A 20,320-nucleotide genomic window follows, 5' to 3' on the forward strand; every position below is an offset into this window, starting at 1 on the left:
AAATAAGACACCTATCAAAAACTCAACCAGTGCAGATGAAAGTAATGAACTGTAGGGCTAGGAAAACATTTTCCTTTTTGTCAAAAATTAAGAATTTGGGTGTGTAAATTGAGATCTGGGAGGCTCCCAGACTCGACGGGAAGTCCTCCAGTCTTCAATCTAAGCAATTTTATTGCAAATAAAGTTAAGGAAGCAAGGAATTATAGAGGTTTGGATATTCCACCCAGCCAAAGTCAGATTCTTGGCACGCCAAAAAGGGGTGGTCCCTCCTGCCAAGGGCTGTCGGAGGCTCGCTTCGCGAGACACACACCCGCCGCAGCGAGGGCCTTGGGTTAAGTTTGCAGTTGAGCATGTGGTGCAGGTTGGTCCACGCACCAACTTGGTTGCAACCGCGCAGTTCGGCCCCCCTTTGGTCAGAACCACGACTTGTCCGAGACTCCGCCGTGCCGAACGCTTTTTCCACATCAGCGGTTCCTCAGCCAACAAAAGGTAAGCAGGCAGTTGTTTTGACATGTTGTGGCTGTAAGTGTTTGGATCAGGTCTTCCAGAAATTTAGCTAATGTGATTGGTTATCTGAAGATGGCCATCATCTTTGATCTTCCCGATGAAGTGTTCAAGCTCATCTTTGAATATCTTGTGACGGTCGAATTCGCATCCTTGGAAGTGCGACCCTTCGCAGGTCTCGACGCCCGGATGGAATGTGAAATATCGACGGCATGCAATTTGAGGCTGGTTTGCCGCAGATGAGCAGAGTGGTTCTATGTACATCATCTATACAAGCACCTCCGCGGGAGATATCTCCAAACAAACGATCTCCTGAACCACCTTCTCAATCGTTCATCGTCAGCCGCCCGACCAAACTGCCAAGTCTTGGATCTTTGGGACCTTAGAAGTCCCCCGAAACCCCATCAACTCTGGAGCAGAGGGTCAACTCAACACAAGAACGGACCAGAATTGTGGAGCGAATATGAAATTCTTGAATGTTTGGCCGATTATTTCTCGGACTCGCTTACCGAAATTACACTACGTTTCAGACATTATATCTCACTCCCCGTCGAAATCATTCAAGCGATTGGACGAATCAGAAATCTACGCACTCTTCGATTGGGTTTTTGACCATCCTACAAATACGAAATATACTTACGAAAACCTGGAGTGAAGCAACCTCAGCCGGACCCACAATGCCTGAGTATGTTGATTCTTGCCGCCCAGAACCTCACGACACTCGATCTGGCAGACCTCGATCCTGAACTTGTACCAAGTTCTATTGGATCCGCACTTGCTAACCAACGGCTCCCACCAATCACTTGATTGAAAATTTGTCATTTGCAATGCTCCTATCCAGGATTTGTCAGCCTTGCTACTGCGCTCAAGTCTAGTATCAAAGTGCTCCAGGTCTCAGGTATCTCTTCAGACAACGGACAAACGCTCAAGCCATTATTTGAAGTGCTTAGGGAAACAATTGAAGGTATCTCAGTGCAATCCAACTCAGTAATTGGACAAGTCCTCAACTTGGAGTTTCCGAAACTACGGGTCTTCGAAACTCAGTCTTCTCACTTGCTTACCAATCTTCTGACTGAAGGCATCTTCTTGCACTCAATCGAAGTCCTTGGAATTGACATTTGTTCTGTTGATTGTAAACCTCCTCTCGAGTCCCATCTGTTTACAAACATGCCCAGCTTAAGACGGCTAGTCTTTTTGTCTTATTCAATTTTCTCTGATGGCATATCAATTCCAGATGATCATTTGCTGGCTTGCAAGGCTCGCGGGATAGGATGCATAAAATTCACCATGGGCAGGGGAATATCTGAGATGATGGTAAGTTGGACTGATAAACAGAGTTTAATGTCACCCTATAGAAGACAAATAACTTGAAAACTGACCCTTGCCTCTGTTGTTAATTCAGAGCCTATGAATTTCAAACTCTTCTTAACCTCAAAAAAAAAACCCTTGTTTTGCTCAAGGGACTGCCTTCTCTGCTTATAAGTAATCCTGTGCTTTCTTGCCCATATTGCTCCCTGCAACCATGGGACCCAAGTCTCACTACCTGACCTGCCGTCTATGTAAAAATATTCAGGCCCTGTTTGGACGCCCGGTGTGATATTATAAATCACATAATAATATACATAACACAAAAGTGAAAAGCCAATTGTCATAAAATCAATTATGCAACCAGCACATTTATGACAGGTCTGTTTGGCGCGTCCACTCAATAATCATATAGTACTCATTTATTACAAGTCTGTTTGGCAAACCAAAATTCACTCGGTGTAATTCCCTCACAATGTCGCCTCCCAGCATGCTTCAAAAAAAAACAGTACCAGCTCGGACAAAAGAGGATGGCACTTTTCATCATTATCCTGATTGGCCTCCGTCAGTAGTCGAAGACAATCAAACATCCGTACAACAATAGCATCTTAACGCCTCATGAATCTCAATGACCCAACCAGTCACTGAGAGGGACTCTACACCCTCTCGACGACCGGACAAGTCATTGAGAGGGATTCTACACCCTCTCCATGACTGGTTGAAACCAGTCATCAAGAGGGACTCTACACCCTCTCAATGTCCGGTCAACCACTCATTGAGAGGGTGAGTCCCTCTCGATGACTGGATGATTCTACACCCTCTCAATGAGTGGTTGACCGGACATCAAGAGGGTGTAGAGTCCCTCTTGGTGACCGGTCAAGCAGTCATCAATAGGGACCAATCAAGCAGTCATAGAGGGATTCTACACCCTCTCAATGACTGCTTGACCGGTCATCAAGAGGATGTAGAATCCCACCCAATGACTGCGTGACTGCTTGACCGGTCACCGAGAGGGACTCTACACCCTCTTGATATCCGGTCAGCCACTCATCAAGAGGGTGTAGAGTCCCTCTTGATCCGGTCATCAAGAGGGACTCACCCTCTCAATGAGTGGTTGACCGGTCACCAAGAGGGACTCTACACCCTCTTGATATCCGGTCAACCACTCATTGAGAGGGTGTAGAATCATTCAGAGGGACTCACCCTCTCAATGAGTGGTTGACCAGACATTGAGAGGGTGTAGAGTCCCTCTTGATGACTGGTTTCAAATAGTCATGGAGAGGGTGTAGAATCCCTCTTGATGACTTGTCTGGTTGTCAAGAGGGTGTAGAGTCCCTCTCAATGACTGGTCGGGTCATTGAGAGGTGAAGTCCTCCTTGATGACCGGTTGAACGGTCATTGAGAGGGTGTCCTCTGGATGGCCTGTCAAACCGGCCATCCAGAAGTTGATGCGTGCTCTTCAATGACCAGTTGACCGGTCATTGGGAGGTTGTGTAGTACTCCCTAGATTGGCCAGTACATATGTATGTAGCCATGGGCCAGCCATTTATCACCCGGAAATAGAGGTCAGTACCTCTATTTCCAGAATGGCTCGGGGAATAAATTTCCTGTTATACCAAGTAATGAATTTTATGATATAACTGGCCGGTCCAAACACATAAATGAGGTGTTATACCCCGAGCACCCCTGGTTATAAATCGCGCAATTTATAACCAAAATTGGGGCGTCCAAACGGGGCCTCAGAGGTCAATGGATGGGGATAGAGGGGATCTGAGCAGGCCAAATTGTAGGGACAGTGATGTAAGGCTGTTACCCGGGGTTTGGGACAGGGTCTTTGGGTCATCCCCTAGGGACCCCAAAGCCCTGGGGTCTACCTTTTTTTATCACTATGGTGGGCAATAGTTTGGTGGCCGGATTTTGCCCTAGTTGGGGCTAATGTGAGCATAAATCTGGGTTTCAGAGGGGTGCCGATAGCAGAGAAATTAAAAATTAGGACTTTCCACCTTAATCTCAATTAGAGATGGCAAACGGGTACTTGTTGCCGGCTACCCAGTACCTGTTTGGCCCTACAGGTACCCACCGGCGGGTGCGGGTGTGAGGAATTTGTGAAAAACAGTGGGGTACCTGCACCCGCCACAGGTACCCGGGTGCCATATGCCATCTCAAAAACAAATTGTATGATAGGTTGAAAGGCTATTACAATTTACGGGTGGTTTGAAAGACCTGCCCCTCTAATATTACTATGCAAATAACCAAGATTCTTGTAAAGAACCTAAATAATCTGTTTTGTTGATTTGTATTTGAAGACCAGAACTGAACAAGGAAATAAGGATAAATAACAAGCTAAACAATATAATAAGAGACTAAATAAAAAACCCATTTATATGAGAGGATGGAAAATTGGAGAATTGAAGAGTGTGAAGAAGATGTTGAGCAACTGAGAGTTGGTTGCGAGTATTAGTGTTCTGATGAGGTTGAGAATGAGTTGAGAAAGGACAAACCCTAAAGTATCTAGGTAAAAATGTTTTTAACAAATAAAACATGCACAAGATCAGAGACAAGGTTAACTAATGATAGAAGAAAGAGTAAGCAAACAATGATAACTAGTAGCAAAAAGAGGCAAGGAAAAAGAAGAAATGCTCAGGCATTTTTCACCAAGTTGGAAGCTACATAGGCTGTCCAAGTTAAATATTTGCTGTTTGTACAGAGAAATGATTCTTGATGAGATCAACAGTGGGCCAGCTAAGTTAACCGTAGTGTTAGTGTAGCAGAATTCTGCTAACTTTTAGCATAGCGTGGGCGGAATTGCACCATCTCTGTGCTAACGCTACGCGCACAGGGTGCGCAGCTAAGGTAGCTGTTAGCATAGTGTTAGCGCAGATGCGGAGAAATTGCGCTAATGCTACACACAGAGGGCGCCAAAGAGTGCACGCTATGCTGGGACTTTTTTCCGCTAAAAGCGCTGTAGCGCAGCGTAGCGGAGCTTAGCTACTTTAGCGGCGTGCTAACGCTGACAAAGAATTTGCGCGCTGTTAGCGCAGCCTAGCGGGGCTAACACTATTCAAAATTGGCGGGCGCTTTTTGCCGCTACGCTAGCACGTAGCGCTGAAATAGTGTAGTGTAGCGTAGCGGCCCACTGTTGATGAGATTGATCTTGAAGAGTTAAGTTTGAGCAGTGAGCAATAAAGATGAGTTTTGATGTTGTTGAGGCTTGAGCGAGTAGACTGGAAAGTGGAGTTCTGGTTGAGTTTGCTGAAGATTAAAGTTTGGAAGGAGCGCAGGCAATGCAAGATTGAGTTAGGTTAAGTATGGTGAGACCTAGTGACTGTGAGTTGCGCGTATGTGGAAACAGCCAAGAGCACCACGCGCGCAACAGAGTATGAGATTGAGTGCGGGCTTCAACATCTTGTAATCAATATTTAAGAAAAATGAGGCATATTCCAAGATAGCTCTTACTTTTATATAGTAATCTATATCAGACCTAAATATCTAATTCAATGTGTTTTCAGACCAGTGATAACTATGGATAATGTGGTTGATATGGTAAGTTCTTCTACTGTTGTTGATGTTATAATTTGTTCTACTACTACTAATATGCTAATAAGGAGAATGTGCTGTTGGTTGTTGGTTCTAATACTGCTCTAAAACTCTGCTAAATGAATAAACTCTACACTACTCAAACATACTGCTTCTAAACTAATACTGCCAACAATGGGCTACTACGCTATGCTACGGGCCAATATCCGTTATTGTATCTGTGATTATTTGGCAAGACAAATGGGGTATTGTTATCCCCAGTTGTATCCCAATACACTAACAGTTAGTGTATCCAAATTTTCTCATTGAAGATCTTGGGTATTGTTATCCAGGATACACTCAAAATACACTAACAGGTAGTGTATTTCTTTTGGATAACCAAGATTTCACTGAAAGTTAGTGTATCAGAGTTAGCATAACAATCTTCTGCACTACAGTATCTGTTATTTCATGGTTTTTAGCCTCTAGAAAATGATTCTCAAAGCATCAAGGCCTAGATTTATTTTTTTGCAACTCAAAACCAAAGTTACTACCAGAAATATCAATACACTGAAAGTAATTTTATCATTCATTGCAGAGATAAACTAACAGTTATTGTATTTGTTATCAGGAATAACAACAGATAACAATCATAAAAATAGGATTTGGTTATTGTTAACCTGACATATTTCAGCTACACTAACAATACAATAACAGCCAAAAAAAAAATAACATCAAAAAGATGTATTGTTAGTGACAGAAAATCAAGGATAAAAGTATTATTTGTGTAGTGCAGTGGAAAAATTTAACAATACACTACACTAACAATACAGTTAGTGTATCAGCCCATTGTTGCGACTGCTACTAAACAACCATATGTGACCAGACCTCTGTAGGTTGATACTAACTAAACTACCATGTGTGACTGAACCCTATAGGTTGATGGGGAAAAGAGAAACTCCGGGGGGGGGGGGGGGGGGAGAAGAACTCCTTTTATATTGAAGAGTGAGGGATTGTAGCTCCAGGGGAATGTGTTTGAGGGAATTTAGCTGCAGGGGATCTCAGTTGCACAGCATATGTGCACCTGTACTGCACAGCCACACAAACAATGAGGGAATCATGCTGCAGTGAGACTATTTGCACACCTTATCTGCCTGCATATATTGCACTGCCTGATGTCATGTGTTGCTATGTACCCAAGCCACCTTCCATGTCCCTCAGAATGTGTTGCTGTGTAACCAAGCCACCTTCCATGCACTCTGCACCCACCTAGAATCCTCCTCCTTTCCAGGATTCGGGGGTCAAAGCCTCTCTCTGGTCCTCCCTCCTTCCTCCTCCCTTGTCCTTGCATCCACCTCGTGTATTCTTCCGTCCAATCCGCCGTGGCTGCCAAAAGGTGTATGCATGTAAATGTTGTAACTGGTGTGTAAGATTATCTCCTCCTCTTGTAATGGGTTCCACCTGTATGTAACGGTACTATCATAATACCTTTTCATATGTCCTTTTGGCATTGCAACAGGCACAGCACACCACAACGGGCACACATTGGGGTGACAGATTGCCAGAGGGGCCTTTCACCGCTCCACAACAAGTAAAACTGGTCAGAAAGCCATTCAAGCTCCAGCTAGTCACATTCATGGTGTGTGAAACCCCTTGCACATAGAGAAATCAATCAACATAAATTTGCCATAAATGATTAATATCTGTGCATTGAGTAACTATCATTTCATTATATGTTGTAATTGAGTTATCCTTAAAGAATGAAACGGTTCTATAAAACATGGCATGAGGTCCTGCGATCCTTCCTCATAAATTATAACAGACTTCCCATTGACTTGTGAATAATTGATCAATCATTTCCTAATACACATCTGACTGACATCAGACCCCGAACAACATAAAATTACAGTCAGACACTCTCTGGAGAGTGTTAAAGTCTCCCCTGGTGTCTGCACCTAACTAGAATACACCTTCTTTCCAGGATTGGGGGGTCAAAGCCTCTCTCTGGTCCTCCTTCACCTTGTGTTATTCCATCCAATCTGGTGTGGTGACCAAAAGGGTGTACACATGTAAATGTTGAACCTGGTGTGTAAGACTATCTCCTCATGTATTTGAATGTACCATCACAACACCTTTGCGTATGTGCTTTTGGCATTGCAACAGGCCCAGCACACCGTAGCATGGTTGAGGCCTGAGAAGACCAGGGTTTTTGCAATGTTTAGTCAGTTTCTCAGGGCAATATCCTGCACAGCACCTAACGAGTGAGCATCTTACAACAGAATGAAAAATTGGCCAAGTGGGGATCAACACTCCTCAATGTCAGAAGTGGCATGATTGAGGTTTCTACATGTGCTTCAAGAAGCCCAGTCTCACCAGGGGCTTCAAGCGGTGTGGAAGGGGCAGAGGCCTGTCCCCGCACCCAACCAGGCGCCATACCAGCCCGATCCACGAGCAATTTGACCCCGAGTACAATGGCTTTGTGCCTCAAATTGGAAAATATTAAGAATATGTAGGAAAGGATCAGGAGTCTGGAGGGTCTTAAGCTGCCATGCGCGGCTCGAATAGTGGAAAGGATGGGGGATCATCATCGGAGGGGGGAGTTGAAGGGCTTTGCAGCCGGCGGGTGTCCGGCACGCGCGAGCCCCGGCGGGCTCGCACCCCGCGGGAAGGTGTGTTGAGTTCGGCCGGGCGTCTGTTAAGAGAGGAAGCGATGCAAGCGCGCTTCAGCCGTACAAGACTCTTGCATACAGTCTGGGCGCGATCGAGGCCCAGCCGGCTCTTCTCGGATGTGCCACACCGCCAAGGGGGCCCTCCAGGCCGTCCATCCAGAGCCCGCCCCTCAGCGACACCAACGCGTTTCGAGCAAAAGAGAGGCTACAATGCCCAGCCTCACACGCCAGACGAAGGGGGATAAGAGGAGAGGGGGGGGGGGGGGAGAGTCAGACGATGAACCGCCGGTCGACGTCCAGAGGCACCTCGTCCACTCCCAGTCCCTGGCCAGCGAGATGGGCGTAGACGGAGCGGGTGGGCAGCCGGTGGATGGCCGAGACGGACGGGCCGGGTGCAGGGTCGGGGCCAGGGAGGGGGCCAGGGAGGGGCGGAGCCAACAGGACCGGGCCGACGCGCTCGACGAGTCTGCGGCGCTTGTGGAGCGTCGCCGCGGCGGCGCGGTCGAGGCTGGCCATCTTGCTCTGCGCATCCTCGTCGGCCGGCTGCGGCTCGTCGGGCCGTCTCTTCCTGGCGGGGCTGCCCCTCGGCGGGGCCCCCCTCGACGGCCCGGCCTTCGTCGGTCCCGACGACCCGAGCAGCGTCTGGCGACGCAGGAAGAGCTGGAACACCCGCCGGTCCAGGCCCGCACGCACCCCGTCGAACTCCTGCACCGCCATCCGCCGCCGCACGGCCCCCGCTAGCGTCTGTTTGCGCCGCCGGTTCAGCGCCGCTTGTCGTGCGAGCACCGCCTGCGCCCGCCGCAGGACGCAGGCGATCTCGTCGTCCTCGGCCGCGGTTTCGGTGGGCTGTGGGTGGACACTGAACGTTAGTCTCTGTGTAAGGGGAAGGGGAAGGGAGGGGACGTACGGGGACGGGGTCCGGGAGGACGCCCAGGAGACACAGCTCGTGCGCCAGTCGACGGTCGAGGTCGACGTTGTCCAGCGGGGCGGAGGGCGGGACGGGCGAGGTCCGATCGGGCTGGGTGGAGGAGGAGGGGGCGCAGGGAAGGATGGCGCTGACGAGGCGGGCGGCCAGAGGGCCGAGCCGGACGGCCTCGGAGGCGAGGGCGTCGGGCGAGAGTGCGTTGACGGAGGCGCGGAGGAGCGGCGACGGGGCGGGGCCAGGGGCGACGGGGCGGGGCGGCAGGCCGCGGTCCTCGTCGCGCCAGACGTCGGCGTAATGGCGGCCGGGCGGGGGCACCCTGAAGGTGTCGTCGTCGGGCGCCTGGTCGCCGGACGGGGGCCGATGGACGCGGACGGAGGGGCAGCCGTTGATGCTGGCCAGCTCGGAGCCGAGAAACGCCAGGTCGTCTTCCCCGAACGGGCGCAGATACTGGTCCGACACCCATCCCTGGAACACGTGGGTGGGCGTCTGGGTGGCCGGGGGACGGGTGCGGGAGAAGTCGGCGTGCACGTCGCCCTGTGTGCGTGGACATCCCGCGGGGACCACGATGGGCCCGGGCAGCGGGAGCGTGTACAGCGGGTCGGCCGGGACGGCGAACGGGTCGGGCCGGTCGGGCGGGGGCTTCCCCCCGGTGCTGCTGCTGCTGGTCGGCGGGCACGGGAGGGGCGGCAGCGGCAGCGGGTGGGCGGGGACGGACTTGGGGGTGGCGAGGTGCGGGTGGGCGGGCAGAGGGGGCTGCACGGCGCATGTCAGCACAGCTTCTCCACGAGAGTAGAGGGGGGGTCGGGGACGTACGTGGGAGCCGGGGCGGCCGAAGCGCAGACGTTCCGGGGCCGGCGGTCTGCGGCGAGGCTTGGGCTTTGCGGGGGGCGGGTCGGCGAAGAAGGAGGAGGCGAGGAGCGCCGTCGGGGTGGGGGGCTGGGAGGGCGTGGGCTGTGCGGGCGGGATGGGGGGGAGGTGGGGCGGCGGGGAGGGCGGCGGGGGGGCGGCGAAGGCGAGCGCGAGGGGCAGCTCGTCGGGCGACAGGGAGCGGGGCGGGGGCTCCTCGGCCTTGACGACGACCGGTGGCGACGAGGGGAGCGGGTCGACAGGCGGCGACGGGGGCCGGGCGGGGAGCGGCAGCGGGGGCGGCGGGAGCGGCGGCAGCGGCGGGGCGGCGGCCGTGGGCAGCGGCGGAGGGAGCGAGGGCGGCAGGGGCGGCGGGGGCAGCTTCGGCAGCGGCGGCTGGAGCAGCACCGCCGGGGGCGTCGCGCCGCTCGGGCTGGGCTTGGGCTGCAGCGCGGTCTCAGCTGGGGGCGGGCGTCAGCGCTCGCTCGCTCGCTCGCTCTCTCTGTCTGTGGGGTCTCGGCTGACTCACGCGAGGCGGGCTCCTGCTCCGATCCGGGCGGCAGGGTCCGTTTGCGCTTGTTCTTGGCCGGCGCCAGCGGGGTCCTGTGGGGCGGGCAGGGGTCAGTCTGAGGGTCCTGGATGTGTGTGTGTGTGGCTTGGGGACTGACTTTGGGTCGCATGACGGCCGCCTGATCTTGATGGTCGTCGGCTGGCTGTGGATGAGCTTGAGCTTCTGGGGCTTGGGCGGGGGCGGCTGCTGGGTGGGGATGCGGAGGCTGTCGAGGAGGGTCTTCCGCTGGCTGAGCTGGCTGAGCAGGCGCTGGAGCTGGCCGAGGCTCGGGATCTCGCCCTGGGAGTGGGCGAGGGTGCTCGTGGCGGTCTGCTCGAGCTGGGCGAGTTGGTCGGCGTCCATCGTCGAGTGGCCGCTGCCCGGGCGAGGGGCGGCCGGCCCTGGGCTGGGCGCACAATGGCTGGCTTACATCATCAGCCTCCCCAGTCACATATATAAACATATGTAGTTCCCAGTTCATGTGTTATGCACTGAAACTTATGTCATATCAAACAAGAAAAACAAAAACTGTAATATGTATCTTGCTCAAAAAGATATTAGGAATGATATAGTATAATGAGATCTGGAACAAAGAATGATGAGAAGTAGGACTGAGTCATTCATCAGCTCATACCTGACATTCTGGCACTGTAATCTCCCCATTCTGAATGCAGACTGTCCACCCACCAATTAGCTAAACCTTGTTTTGGGTCACATTTTTTCATTCTTTTCATAATGTTCCATGCTTGCTTTCTGTCTACTCAACTTTCTCTAAAAAAAAAAGATTAAGCTTACAAGAAACATTTTGGATTTTTTTTGAACTTGGTGTGGGCCTCCTAGCATTCCAGGCAGTAGGTAGAGCATCATGGGTATGTGGTTGATCAGGCTGCCCTTGTGGTGGTCTGGATAAAGAGATATGAGGATCAGAAACTTGATAGCTTCAGGGGGGGGGGGGGGGGCATTTTTTCAGGGATGGAATGCTGTTGGTGGGGGTGATGGTGAAAGAGGATGAAGGATCAGGATAATTGTAAGCCCCCTCCTTTGGGGTCTCACAAAGATGTCACATAGCTATCACTAGATTAGACAATCTTCCTGACACTTAGTCTACACTCTCTTCCACGTTCTAGCCGGTAGAGATCTTGCCCTTGACATCTCTCCCGGCTAGCCCTCACTTGATGCCCCGGTAATACAGACCCATGATCTAGAATCTTCCTCTTGAGGCTCTTGCGTTTCCCTTTGTGCCCCTCTCGACGACCAGCAAAGGACCCCCAACTGGAGTCCTTACAATAATGTGGGGGATACTTCCAGCGGATCTGAAAGGGGATGGAATTTCTTGTGGATCAATGCATGTCCCATGCTGGTGAGGATCTCATACTGTGTCAGAAGATAGGCAGTTGGTGGAGGGGAAATGAGAAATGAGAATGCAGAGCTGTGATGTATGCCCTCCAGGTGATTAGTCAAGAAAGGGAGCTGAGAAGTTGTGTAGCATAATTTTCTGACGGCTGGAATTGCACGCCGGCGGTGGTTGTGTTGAGAAAGAGCCAGGGATACTGCCGGCAGGGATGTGATCAAAACCAGAGAGTCTGGAGGAGATCTGAGTGCGGGATAATGAACTTACAGACGTGGAGATACGGTTGTAGCAACACCAGGAAAGATAAACTTCAATTGATGAATGACCAAAATTCTGGTTCAGTGCCGGTCCATGCCACCCCAAAGTCTGAGTTCAAACTGAACTCAAACTCTGAGGTTTGTGAAATCTAATAGACAGCTCATCACAACCTAGAACGCACACGCGTGCTACAACAGACAAGACAGCAGAAACAAAACAAGAAAAAAGAAAACAAAACACAGTCGTACAAGAAAACCAACCCTTTTCAAACCAAACCTGTCCAACGCGCGCAGATTGAAAAGAAAATACAGAGCATGATGAAAAGAAATAAACATGTGAAAAAAAAATCAACCAACCAACACAGAAACAAGGGAAAGAAAGGAAAAGGGCCTGAAACACCTTGAGGAGTGCGGCGCACGCCGCGCTGTTTGAATCTTGACGTGCTGTGAGCTGTAAGCTTGAGATCTTGAATTCTTGAAGCCTTGACGTCCTCCGGCACGCGCCACGCGCAATAAAGCCTTGATCCCCACGCGTGTACTGGTCTGTCCACCACATTAATGGCCCATCCTCCAAGTACTGCAAACTCAAACTTGGAGGATGGGAAGCAACATGTCATCACATCCCTGAACACATACAAACCAGAAAAAGAGGAGAAGAGAAATAAAATCAGATAAAACAACAGATCAAAAAAAGAGACAAAACCTACATGTGTAAATGTGTTGGGACCATGAAAGCTGGTGGAGGAATGAAACAAATCTAGTAAAAATGAATAAACAACCAAAAAAAATGAGAATTAGATCAAGATATATATGAAACAGATAAATGATAAGCTGAAAATATAGTCTGAATCAAAGTATATTGATGAGCTTGATGAGGATCTTGAAGGGACCTTTCTTGAGGCAAGAAAGCATGAAGTCTTGATGTAAAAGTGTTGGGAGGCTTGAGGCTCTCGCCCTTGAGTGAAGAGTGATCTGAAATCTTGGCCTTTGGATCTTGAGGGAGCTCGTGCCATTAAACTCACCACACCAGCACCTGTGGGCGGGTACCTGAGCCTGAAATGGAAGACTGTTTCCCACACTTTAGACCCAGTTACCTGTGGCCAGTACAGGACCTGGGGTTCTTTGTGAAATTCCACCCACATTGGATTCCTGCACTGGCTGGTGGGTAACTGTGAGAGTTGGCAGCTGCCAGGTACCCACATTTGGGTACCATGTGCCATCTCTACTCTTCTTACTCTGCAATAAATGGTTGAAAGTTTACTAAGTCTTGTCAATCCATGTTAACAGGAAAATAAAAATAGCGGAGCAAGAAAAATACAATGTGATACTGCATTCCTCCTCTCTGAGGTGATTAAAAGACCCAATCATGAGTAAATCAGAGAATAACCCGCTGGAGAAGTATCACAGGCTCATAATCAAGAATTCAGAAATCCCACCAGCTTCCTTGAACATAAAAATCCCATCCCCAAATCTTTGTGTTGGAATTTGCCCAACTTGGCGCGCATTATCTCCACTCTGTCGCGCACAATGCTCACCACTCCCAGTCTTATCTCCTACTTGACTCTATTCCCTTTCCTTTTCTCGTCTCTTCCGTCTCACACTTCCAAAACAACTCCAAAACCCGATCTGATTCATTCCAACCATGGATCCTGAAACATCTCCCTGAAAGGGCTCTTAACAACCGCAAGTTGGTCGTTGCTCATACTCACAACAAAGCTCAACCACAACTCAACCCTCAACCTGACAGCTATAAAATACAGCCTCTTCTCAATCTCAAGCTCCTCTCTCAGCGGTCTACTCAAACACAGTCATTACAATCATTGCTCTGCTATCTCTCTCTCTCCGCCTCAGCCGCCTGGCCCTTGCTCAAATCCAGTCAACATTCCCCTTCTCAAGATATCACTCTGACTTTGCTTCTTCCCCTCTCTCCTTCTCTATCTCTGTGAGCCTGAGTCTCTATAGTGACAGCAGGACACAAGAAAAAAAGGGGGGAATATTTGGATTTCTTTGGATAAAGAAAATACAAATATAAGAGAGAAAGAGACTGAGCCGATTCAAGGTTAAGCAGATTTTCCAGGTTATTCTGGTGGGAATGCACGTCCACTGGCAATGCTACCTCTTTAGAAGAGTGCTGCCAAGCTGTGCTAGAGAGTGCAACAGCCTCCTCTCACCAAAGAAACGTGGAGGGCTTCTGGATTAGACAAGTTTAATCCAGCCACAATTTTTTAGCTTCCTTCTGGATATTCAAGGTTCTTTAAAGGGAAACCTATGTGGTTTGTTTCTTACAAAAACCACAGAAAAAGAATGATGTAAAGCAGGTGCAGACCTGTGATCAAGGTTAAGGCAATGAACGATCAAGCAGACACAGAGTTGTACCTCTGAGATAAACAAGGTTCAGTGAAAGAGGTTACTTACTGTCAATATCCTAGGCGCCTGTGACATTAGGTATACTGGGAGCGTGGTAATCTCTTTGGTGGTGATCCTGGGGTTATCTGGGGTGTGGTTCTGGTGTGCTGGAGTCTGTGGATCCTCCAGCTGCATGGGGGATCCTGAATTCAAAAATTTTCAAATTTGGATGACATAATCACACATGTACATGTGGTTTGGAGCGCTCAGGTGCGACTACAAGGCGCTGCTGCGCATGCATGTCACAAACCACAAACTCTATGAAGGAGTAAAGATATTGGAATGTGATCAGTGAACAATAGGGTCAAAATTGCATTTTAAATCAGAATCTGAAGTCAAAACAACTTTATGTCTTAAGGTTAAAAAGATATGAACACATTTAGGTATAAAATGGAGTTAAAAGGCAGTTTTAGGTCAAATGTGTTGACTCTAAGGCTGACAATCTCCTCTCACTCACTTTGCTCCTCATCAACTCAAACCAACAACGGTTTCTTCTTGGACCAACAGCAACTTGACCGCAAATCATTCTTGCTGCTCCAACACTTTCACTCAAACTCATCAATTGGTTTTTTCCAATTTGGTGAGAAAATCAATCAATCTCAAAAGAGAAATCTCATCCTCAAGAACATTAATTGTGACAGCTCTGTTTATGAAGCTTAGGGCAAAAAACCTATCAAAATAAGGGCTTTGGGCCCTAGCACTATAACTGTGGTGATGTAAACACTGGTAAGGTAAATTACCAAGCTTGTTACGTGGCAAATATGACCACTACAAGGGTTTAAACACTCTGTAACAGAGGAAGGATTAATTATGTGATTATTAATTACAGGGAATTAATTTGGCGTAAAAGTAGGTGGTAAGCGCTTAAACTGATTGGCTGCTTGACAGAGGCGGAGGTCTTACGGCAACTACTTATAAGGATAAAGCTTTAAATATGCTAATAAGGGATTTTTGATGATTTAAAGGGTTTAATCCAGTAGATTTCGCGTGCAAAGGGTGGTTTAACAGGAAAAGGGGCTACATTAGTAGCAGGGGAGAATATTCACAGCAAACTTACAGTTTCTGGGAGGTGAATGGTCTGGGGGACCTTTTCCTGAGGGCCAAATAGGCCACTATTTATAGAGGGGACTTCAGTGGGCGCAACCACTAAGTCCTTTTCTCCCTATGGGAGTATCCTGGGGCATAGACTTGAACAAGGCTTGGCTGTGGGCAATTTATTTGTATTATAATAGACTAATTTCCCTGACTCTGTCACATGACATGTTTATAACCAATTGTCATGTGAAAGAGCTTCAGTAGAAGTCTACATAATATTTTCACGGGGTATTTTTACACGAGTAATATTACTCTTTAATGTACTGTAGTTTAATTTTATGTACTTAGTTTATTTTACTAATTTTTGTATGTAATCCTTTTTTTTGGGCGCTTTCTGGGGCCAATTCTTAATTATACAATTAGTACATGAAGGAATAGGAATAAGGGGTTATTTTAAGTGGGTGACCCCCCTTAATTTATGATGAGAAATCCAAATCTGCAATAATGATTCACTAATTATTATTATTTACTAAGTTATTGCAGTCTTTTGGATACTTGATGTATCTCTAAGGCTGACACATTCACTTTTTTTCTTTCTTTTCTATAGTGTCTACTACTTGTCTTTATTTGACCTATTGTTCTTCAGTCTTTCTGTTCTTGTCCCACCTAAATCTTTATCTCATCGTGGTATGCCTCTTTTTGTCTATTTTCTGTTGATTTTCATATCATGTCCGACTCTCTATTTTTTGTCTTAAGTTCTGGCTCTAGTTAGCGTAATCAATTCTGTTTTCTTACACTTTGCTCCACAAAATCTAATTTACACCCACCTCTGATGCACACTCAATAGTGTCTGTTCCCTCTGGCAGATGGATCCCACAACCATTTAGATGCCCTTCAAAGCCTCATGGATGTGTCAGCCTGCCTTGAATCTGGTCTCTCACCTTCCCTGTTTCCTTTTCTGCTTCCACAATAAGGCAACCCCCTTCAGCCCCTTTGGTGCCCCCAAAATACATGCTCCTTAGAGATAGCACAAGTGTGAGCCTGAGTCTCTATAGTTACAGCAGGACACAAGAAATGGGGGGGCAATAGTTGGATTTCTTTGGATAAAGAAAATACAACTATAAGAGAAAGAGAGAAAGAGAGGGAAACAGAGCAGGATCAGGATAAATAGAAGTACTAGGTTAATCTAGTGGGAATGCACGTCCACTGGCAATGCTACTCTTCAGAAGAGTGCTGCTAATCTGTGCTAGAAAAAAGCTACAGCTTCCTCTCAGGAGGGTATCTGGATTAGATAAGTTTAATCCAGCCACAATTTTTTAGCTTCATTCTGGATAGTCTAGGTTCTTAAAGGGAAACCTGAGGGACAGCCCTGTAACCTAGATTTGAGGCAAAGGCCAACTGATAAGAAGGGACAGCCCTGTGATCAAGATTGAGGCAAAGGCCAGTAGATTTGGAGGGACAGCCCTGTGATCAAGAAGAAGATAAAAACCAACAGAAAAGAGCAGATCAAGCAAGACACAGAGTTGTACCTCTGAGATAAACAAGGTTCAGAGAAAGAGGTTACTTACTGTCAATATCCTAGGCGCCTGTGACGGTAGGTATACTGGGAGTGTTGTAAACTCTTTGGTGGTGATCCTGAGGTTATCTGGGTGGTGGTTCTGGTGTGCTGAAGTCTGTTGATCCGCCTCAGGCAAGGGAGATCCTGACTACGAAAATTTTCACAGTTTGCTTATGTAATTTACATATGTACATGTGGTTTGGCGCGCCTGGTAGCGCTGACACGTCACAACTGCGCATGCGCGCCACAACTCAATAACTCAGGAAAGGAGCATAGTTACAAGGAATTGGTAAGTTGTAACTAGGGTTAAAATTGCATGATGAAACAGAATATGAAGTCTAAATAAGGTTATCTCTTAATATGAAAAAGATATGAAGTAATTCATATGTAAAAGGTAGAAAAAGGCAGCTTTTAGGTCAGCTGAGTCGACTCGAAGGCTGAAAACAAGAGTACCTGGCACCAGCCAGCAGCTACTCATCAGGAGGGCAGGTAACCGCGCCGCAGGTACCCAGTACAGGTGTCAGTTTTCTTGGATTTGTTTGTTACACCAGATTCCTGCAGCCAGGAGGACGTAGCCATCCCTACTTCAAGTGGATACCAGATCACAAGGAAACTTGCTGTCAGCAAGAACTATGGCATTTCTGGTACCCACAAGAAGTCCCCGGGGACCCTGACTTAACACAAGTCCCCCTGGTGGGAGGCTCACTGTGGCTGGCCACAAAGTGGTACCTCCCGCAGGGAGGGACTTGTGCACAAAGTCAAAACTTTGGCTGAGAAATCAAAAATGGCTGGTGGAAAAAATATTTAACCTCACTCAGCCTTGAGCTTTACTAAGCAAGGGCCAGGACCAAAGTCCCATTCTTGGCCTGAGGCTGATGGGTTTTTATGCAGAAAATTATTTTTTTTGTTGTTAGATCTGTCTTACTCCTCTCTCTCAGTGTCAACGTCAAAGCCTCATGTACCATGTTGTAGCCCACAATCTCAGCTGTCTTGTACACATTTTTTCAAATGAATCCATTGAAAACTGGCCGCCCAGCAGCCATTCTTGTGAGGGCTGTTAGTGAGCAATGTGATGGACCCGTTGGGCCAACCGCCACCAATTGCAGGTCCAGGTTCTCACGGTTCCGGCCCCACAAGACCTTCCCAGCCAGTTTTTTACATCCAAATTATTTCCAAGGAATGGGGATGTAAGTTTGATGGAATAAAAAGTAACACGTAGAAAGAGAAGGTGATTCTTATGGTACTGGAGGCTGTGAGGAAACCAGAGGTGTACCAGGTGATACATGGGTTCAAAGGAAAATTTGGACAATTGGCTGGGCAGCCTCAAGCCAAATATGGCTACCCCCAGACAAAATATACCTCTGGACCTCAGCTTTCAAATATGGTAGGGCTCATCTCCCCAATTCCTACCATTTTCACTATACTAATATTTGAAAAATGAAATAAAAACACAAAGAAATGTAAATTAAGGATCTGAAACCATCATGCCTTGTTGATATTTCATTCAAATACCTGCAGACATTGTAAAAATCATGGCCATGTCACACCTGTGACATCTCTTTCCCTTCTCACTCGACTCCTCTTCCTTAACCCATTCCTTTCTCACTCACTCTTTCCTTCAACAGTCAACTCACTCATTTCCTCAAACAATCACCTCTTTGATCTCAATCCTCAATCCTTGACTCCTCAAACCAACTCACCCCTCAACAACTCATTCTTACTTTTTATCCTCTTCTCATTCCCCTTTCTTCATCCTCTCTCAAACTCAAGTCCTTCCTGTCTGGTGAGATCACTCTTCAATCCACAGCTCTCCGGATACTTCAAACTGATCACTTTGTTCTCAGTCTATTGTCCTACTCTTGTCCTTCTCTTCCAAGCCCATCTCAAAACTCCTGTCCTAACTCAAGTCTCTGTTGATCTCAATGTTGGTTCTCAGTTTCATTTCACTTTTGTTCACTTCTCATTTCTAACTTGTTTCTCTTTAAGTGTGTCGGCTTCACCTAGCAATTCAATTCACAAATCTTTTAGATATCTGCAGATCCTACACCTGTATCCACTGCAGATAGGATATTCAATCTTGCATATTATCAGAAACTCCAAAAATGGATCTTCAGAGCAATGAAATATCCTTCAGGATTCCATTAAACTTCAAAATTGACTCCTTTGATCAGTTTTGGAGTTTAGGCCTCAAGAAAAAAATGGTAAGGGTGCACATCAGTACTGCCAAAAAAATGTCTAATCAGGTTTTCTTGTACACATTTTGTTGATTTTTAAATGTTTTTTCAGTATTTTTGGGCTTGAAAATTGTTCCTTTGTCTGCAAGCCTGCAGAAATTGTTCATAAGCCTCCTATGGGGAGCCCTCCAGGGTGGGTTCCCCCAGACCCTTCATTTGAGAGGCTTAGTTAAGCTAGCTGGGAACCTTCTATGGCCATTCAGGCATTTCTAGGTACAAGTACTGGTACAGGTGTCTGTTTTGAGCTAAAAAACACAGACAGTACCCAGACCCGCCACGGGTACCCACGTCTACTTGTGCCATCTATGTTGGATTTTCAGCCTCTTACCTCTCCTCTCTTCTGCCTTGTGCCTCACTACTCTCATCCCTGACTCCCTTGATGCCTGTGTATGCTCACTCTTATGCTTGTTCCACTCACCATGGTTTTCTTTTAATACTTGGTCATGCTGCTTTTCTTACTGATCTTGTAGACATTGATCCCTGCTCAGAATAGACTGTTAGCTTTTCATGATTACTGCTTTCCTTGTGTGTGCGCGTGCTCTGCCTGTGACAGATACTAGTTTCTTGTGACATCTTCTCTGAGAGCTCCAGTGGTTTCCATTCTTTTTCATTCATTTTTATCTTCCACTGCAAAAAAAACTGCGTCAACTGTGAGCAGTTGACATGTGGTAACTCTGAGGAAGCGTGTGGTGTTACACCAGCCTTACTCAAGGTTTGACTCAACCCAAGCTTCAATGCACAGTCACTGGGCACCTTGCACAGTGACTGTGCCAACAAAGGCACTTGTGCATCCAGGTGGAGTTACAATGGCAGCTTGACTCAAGTATCCTGCATGTCAACTGCTTGCAGTTGACCAAGTTTTTTTTGCAGTGTTCATCTCAACCACAATATGATTGCCTGTACTTAGCCTACTTATACCTAGCCTAGCCATAGAAATCAAGCAATGCTGAAACAAATCCATTACAGGAATTTGTATTTTAGTGTATTGGACTCAAATGCATTCCCAATACCATGTATTGGTATTTTATTTGTCCTGCAATAAAATACATTGTATTTTTGTAGATTTGTATTGGCTGTCCAATACAATTTATTTTGGCTATCATGTATCAAGGGGGTCAATGCAATACAGATAAAACCCCAATACATTTGACATGTATACATTAG

The 20,320-nt window shown here is 47.6% G+C and overlaps 3 protein-coding genes across 3 annotated transcripts; 2 read left to right on the forward strand and 1 right to left on the reverse strand.

The window, feature by feature from the left end:
• Positions 1–579: 579 nt before the first annotated feature.
• PtA15_7A351 (uncharacterized protein) lies at positions 580–1,159 on the forward strand (the record flags this gene model as incomplete). Its single annotated transcript, XM_053170949.1, has 2 exons — positions 580–732; positions 848–1,159. 2 exons carry the CDS (start codon positions 580–582, stop codon positions 1,157–1,159), a joined length of 465 nt encoding a protein of 154 aa, XP_053022179.1.
• Positions 1,160–1,191: 32 nt separating this feature from the next.
• PtA15_7A352 (uncharacterized protein) lies at positions 1,192–1,915 on the forward strand (the record flags this gene model as incomplete). The annotated part of the gene is made up of 4 exons (XM_053170950.1): positions 1,192–1,261; positions 1,346–1,636; positions 1,739–1,818; positions 1,907–1,915. 4 exons carry the CDS (start codon positions 1,192–1,194, stop codon positions 1,913–1,915), a joined length of 450 nt encoding a protein of 149 aa, XP_053022180.1.
• Positions 1,916–8,264: 6,349 nt separating this feature from the next.
• Positions 8,265–10,678, reverse strand: PtA15_7A353 (uncharacterized protein; the record flags this gene model as incomplete). The annotated part of the gene is made up of 6 exons (XM_053170951.1): positions 8,265–8,853; positions 8,936–9,453; positions 9,631–9,672; positions 9,733–10,226; positions 10,295–10,368; positions 10,434–10,678. The coding sequence occupies 6 exons, from the start codon at positions 10,676–10,678 to the stop codon at positions 8,265–8,267; spliced, it is 1,962 nt and encodes a 653-aa protein (XP_053022181.1).
• Between the last annotated feature and the right edge of the window lie 9,642 nt (positions 10,679–20,320).

The sequence above is a fragment of the Puccinia triticina genome, chromosome 7A, assembly GCF_026914185.1.
Source record: "Puccinia triticina chromosome 7A, complete sequence".
NCBI classification, from domain to species: Eukaryota; Fungi; Basidiomycota; class Pucciniomycetes; order Pucciniales; family Pucciniaceae; genus Puccinia; species Puccinia triticina.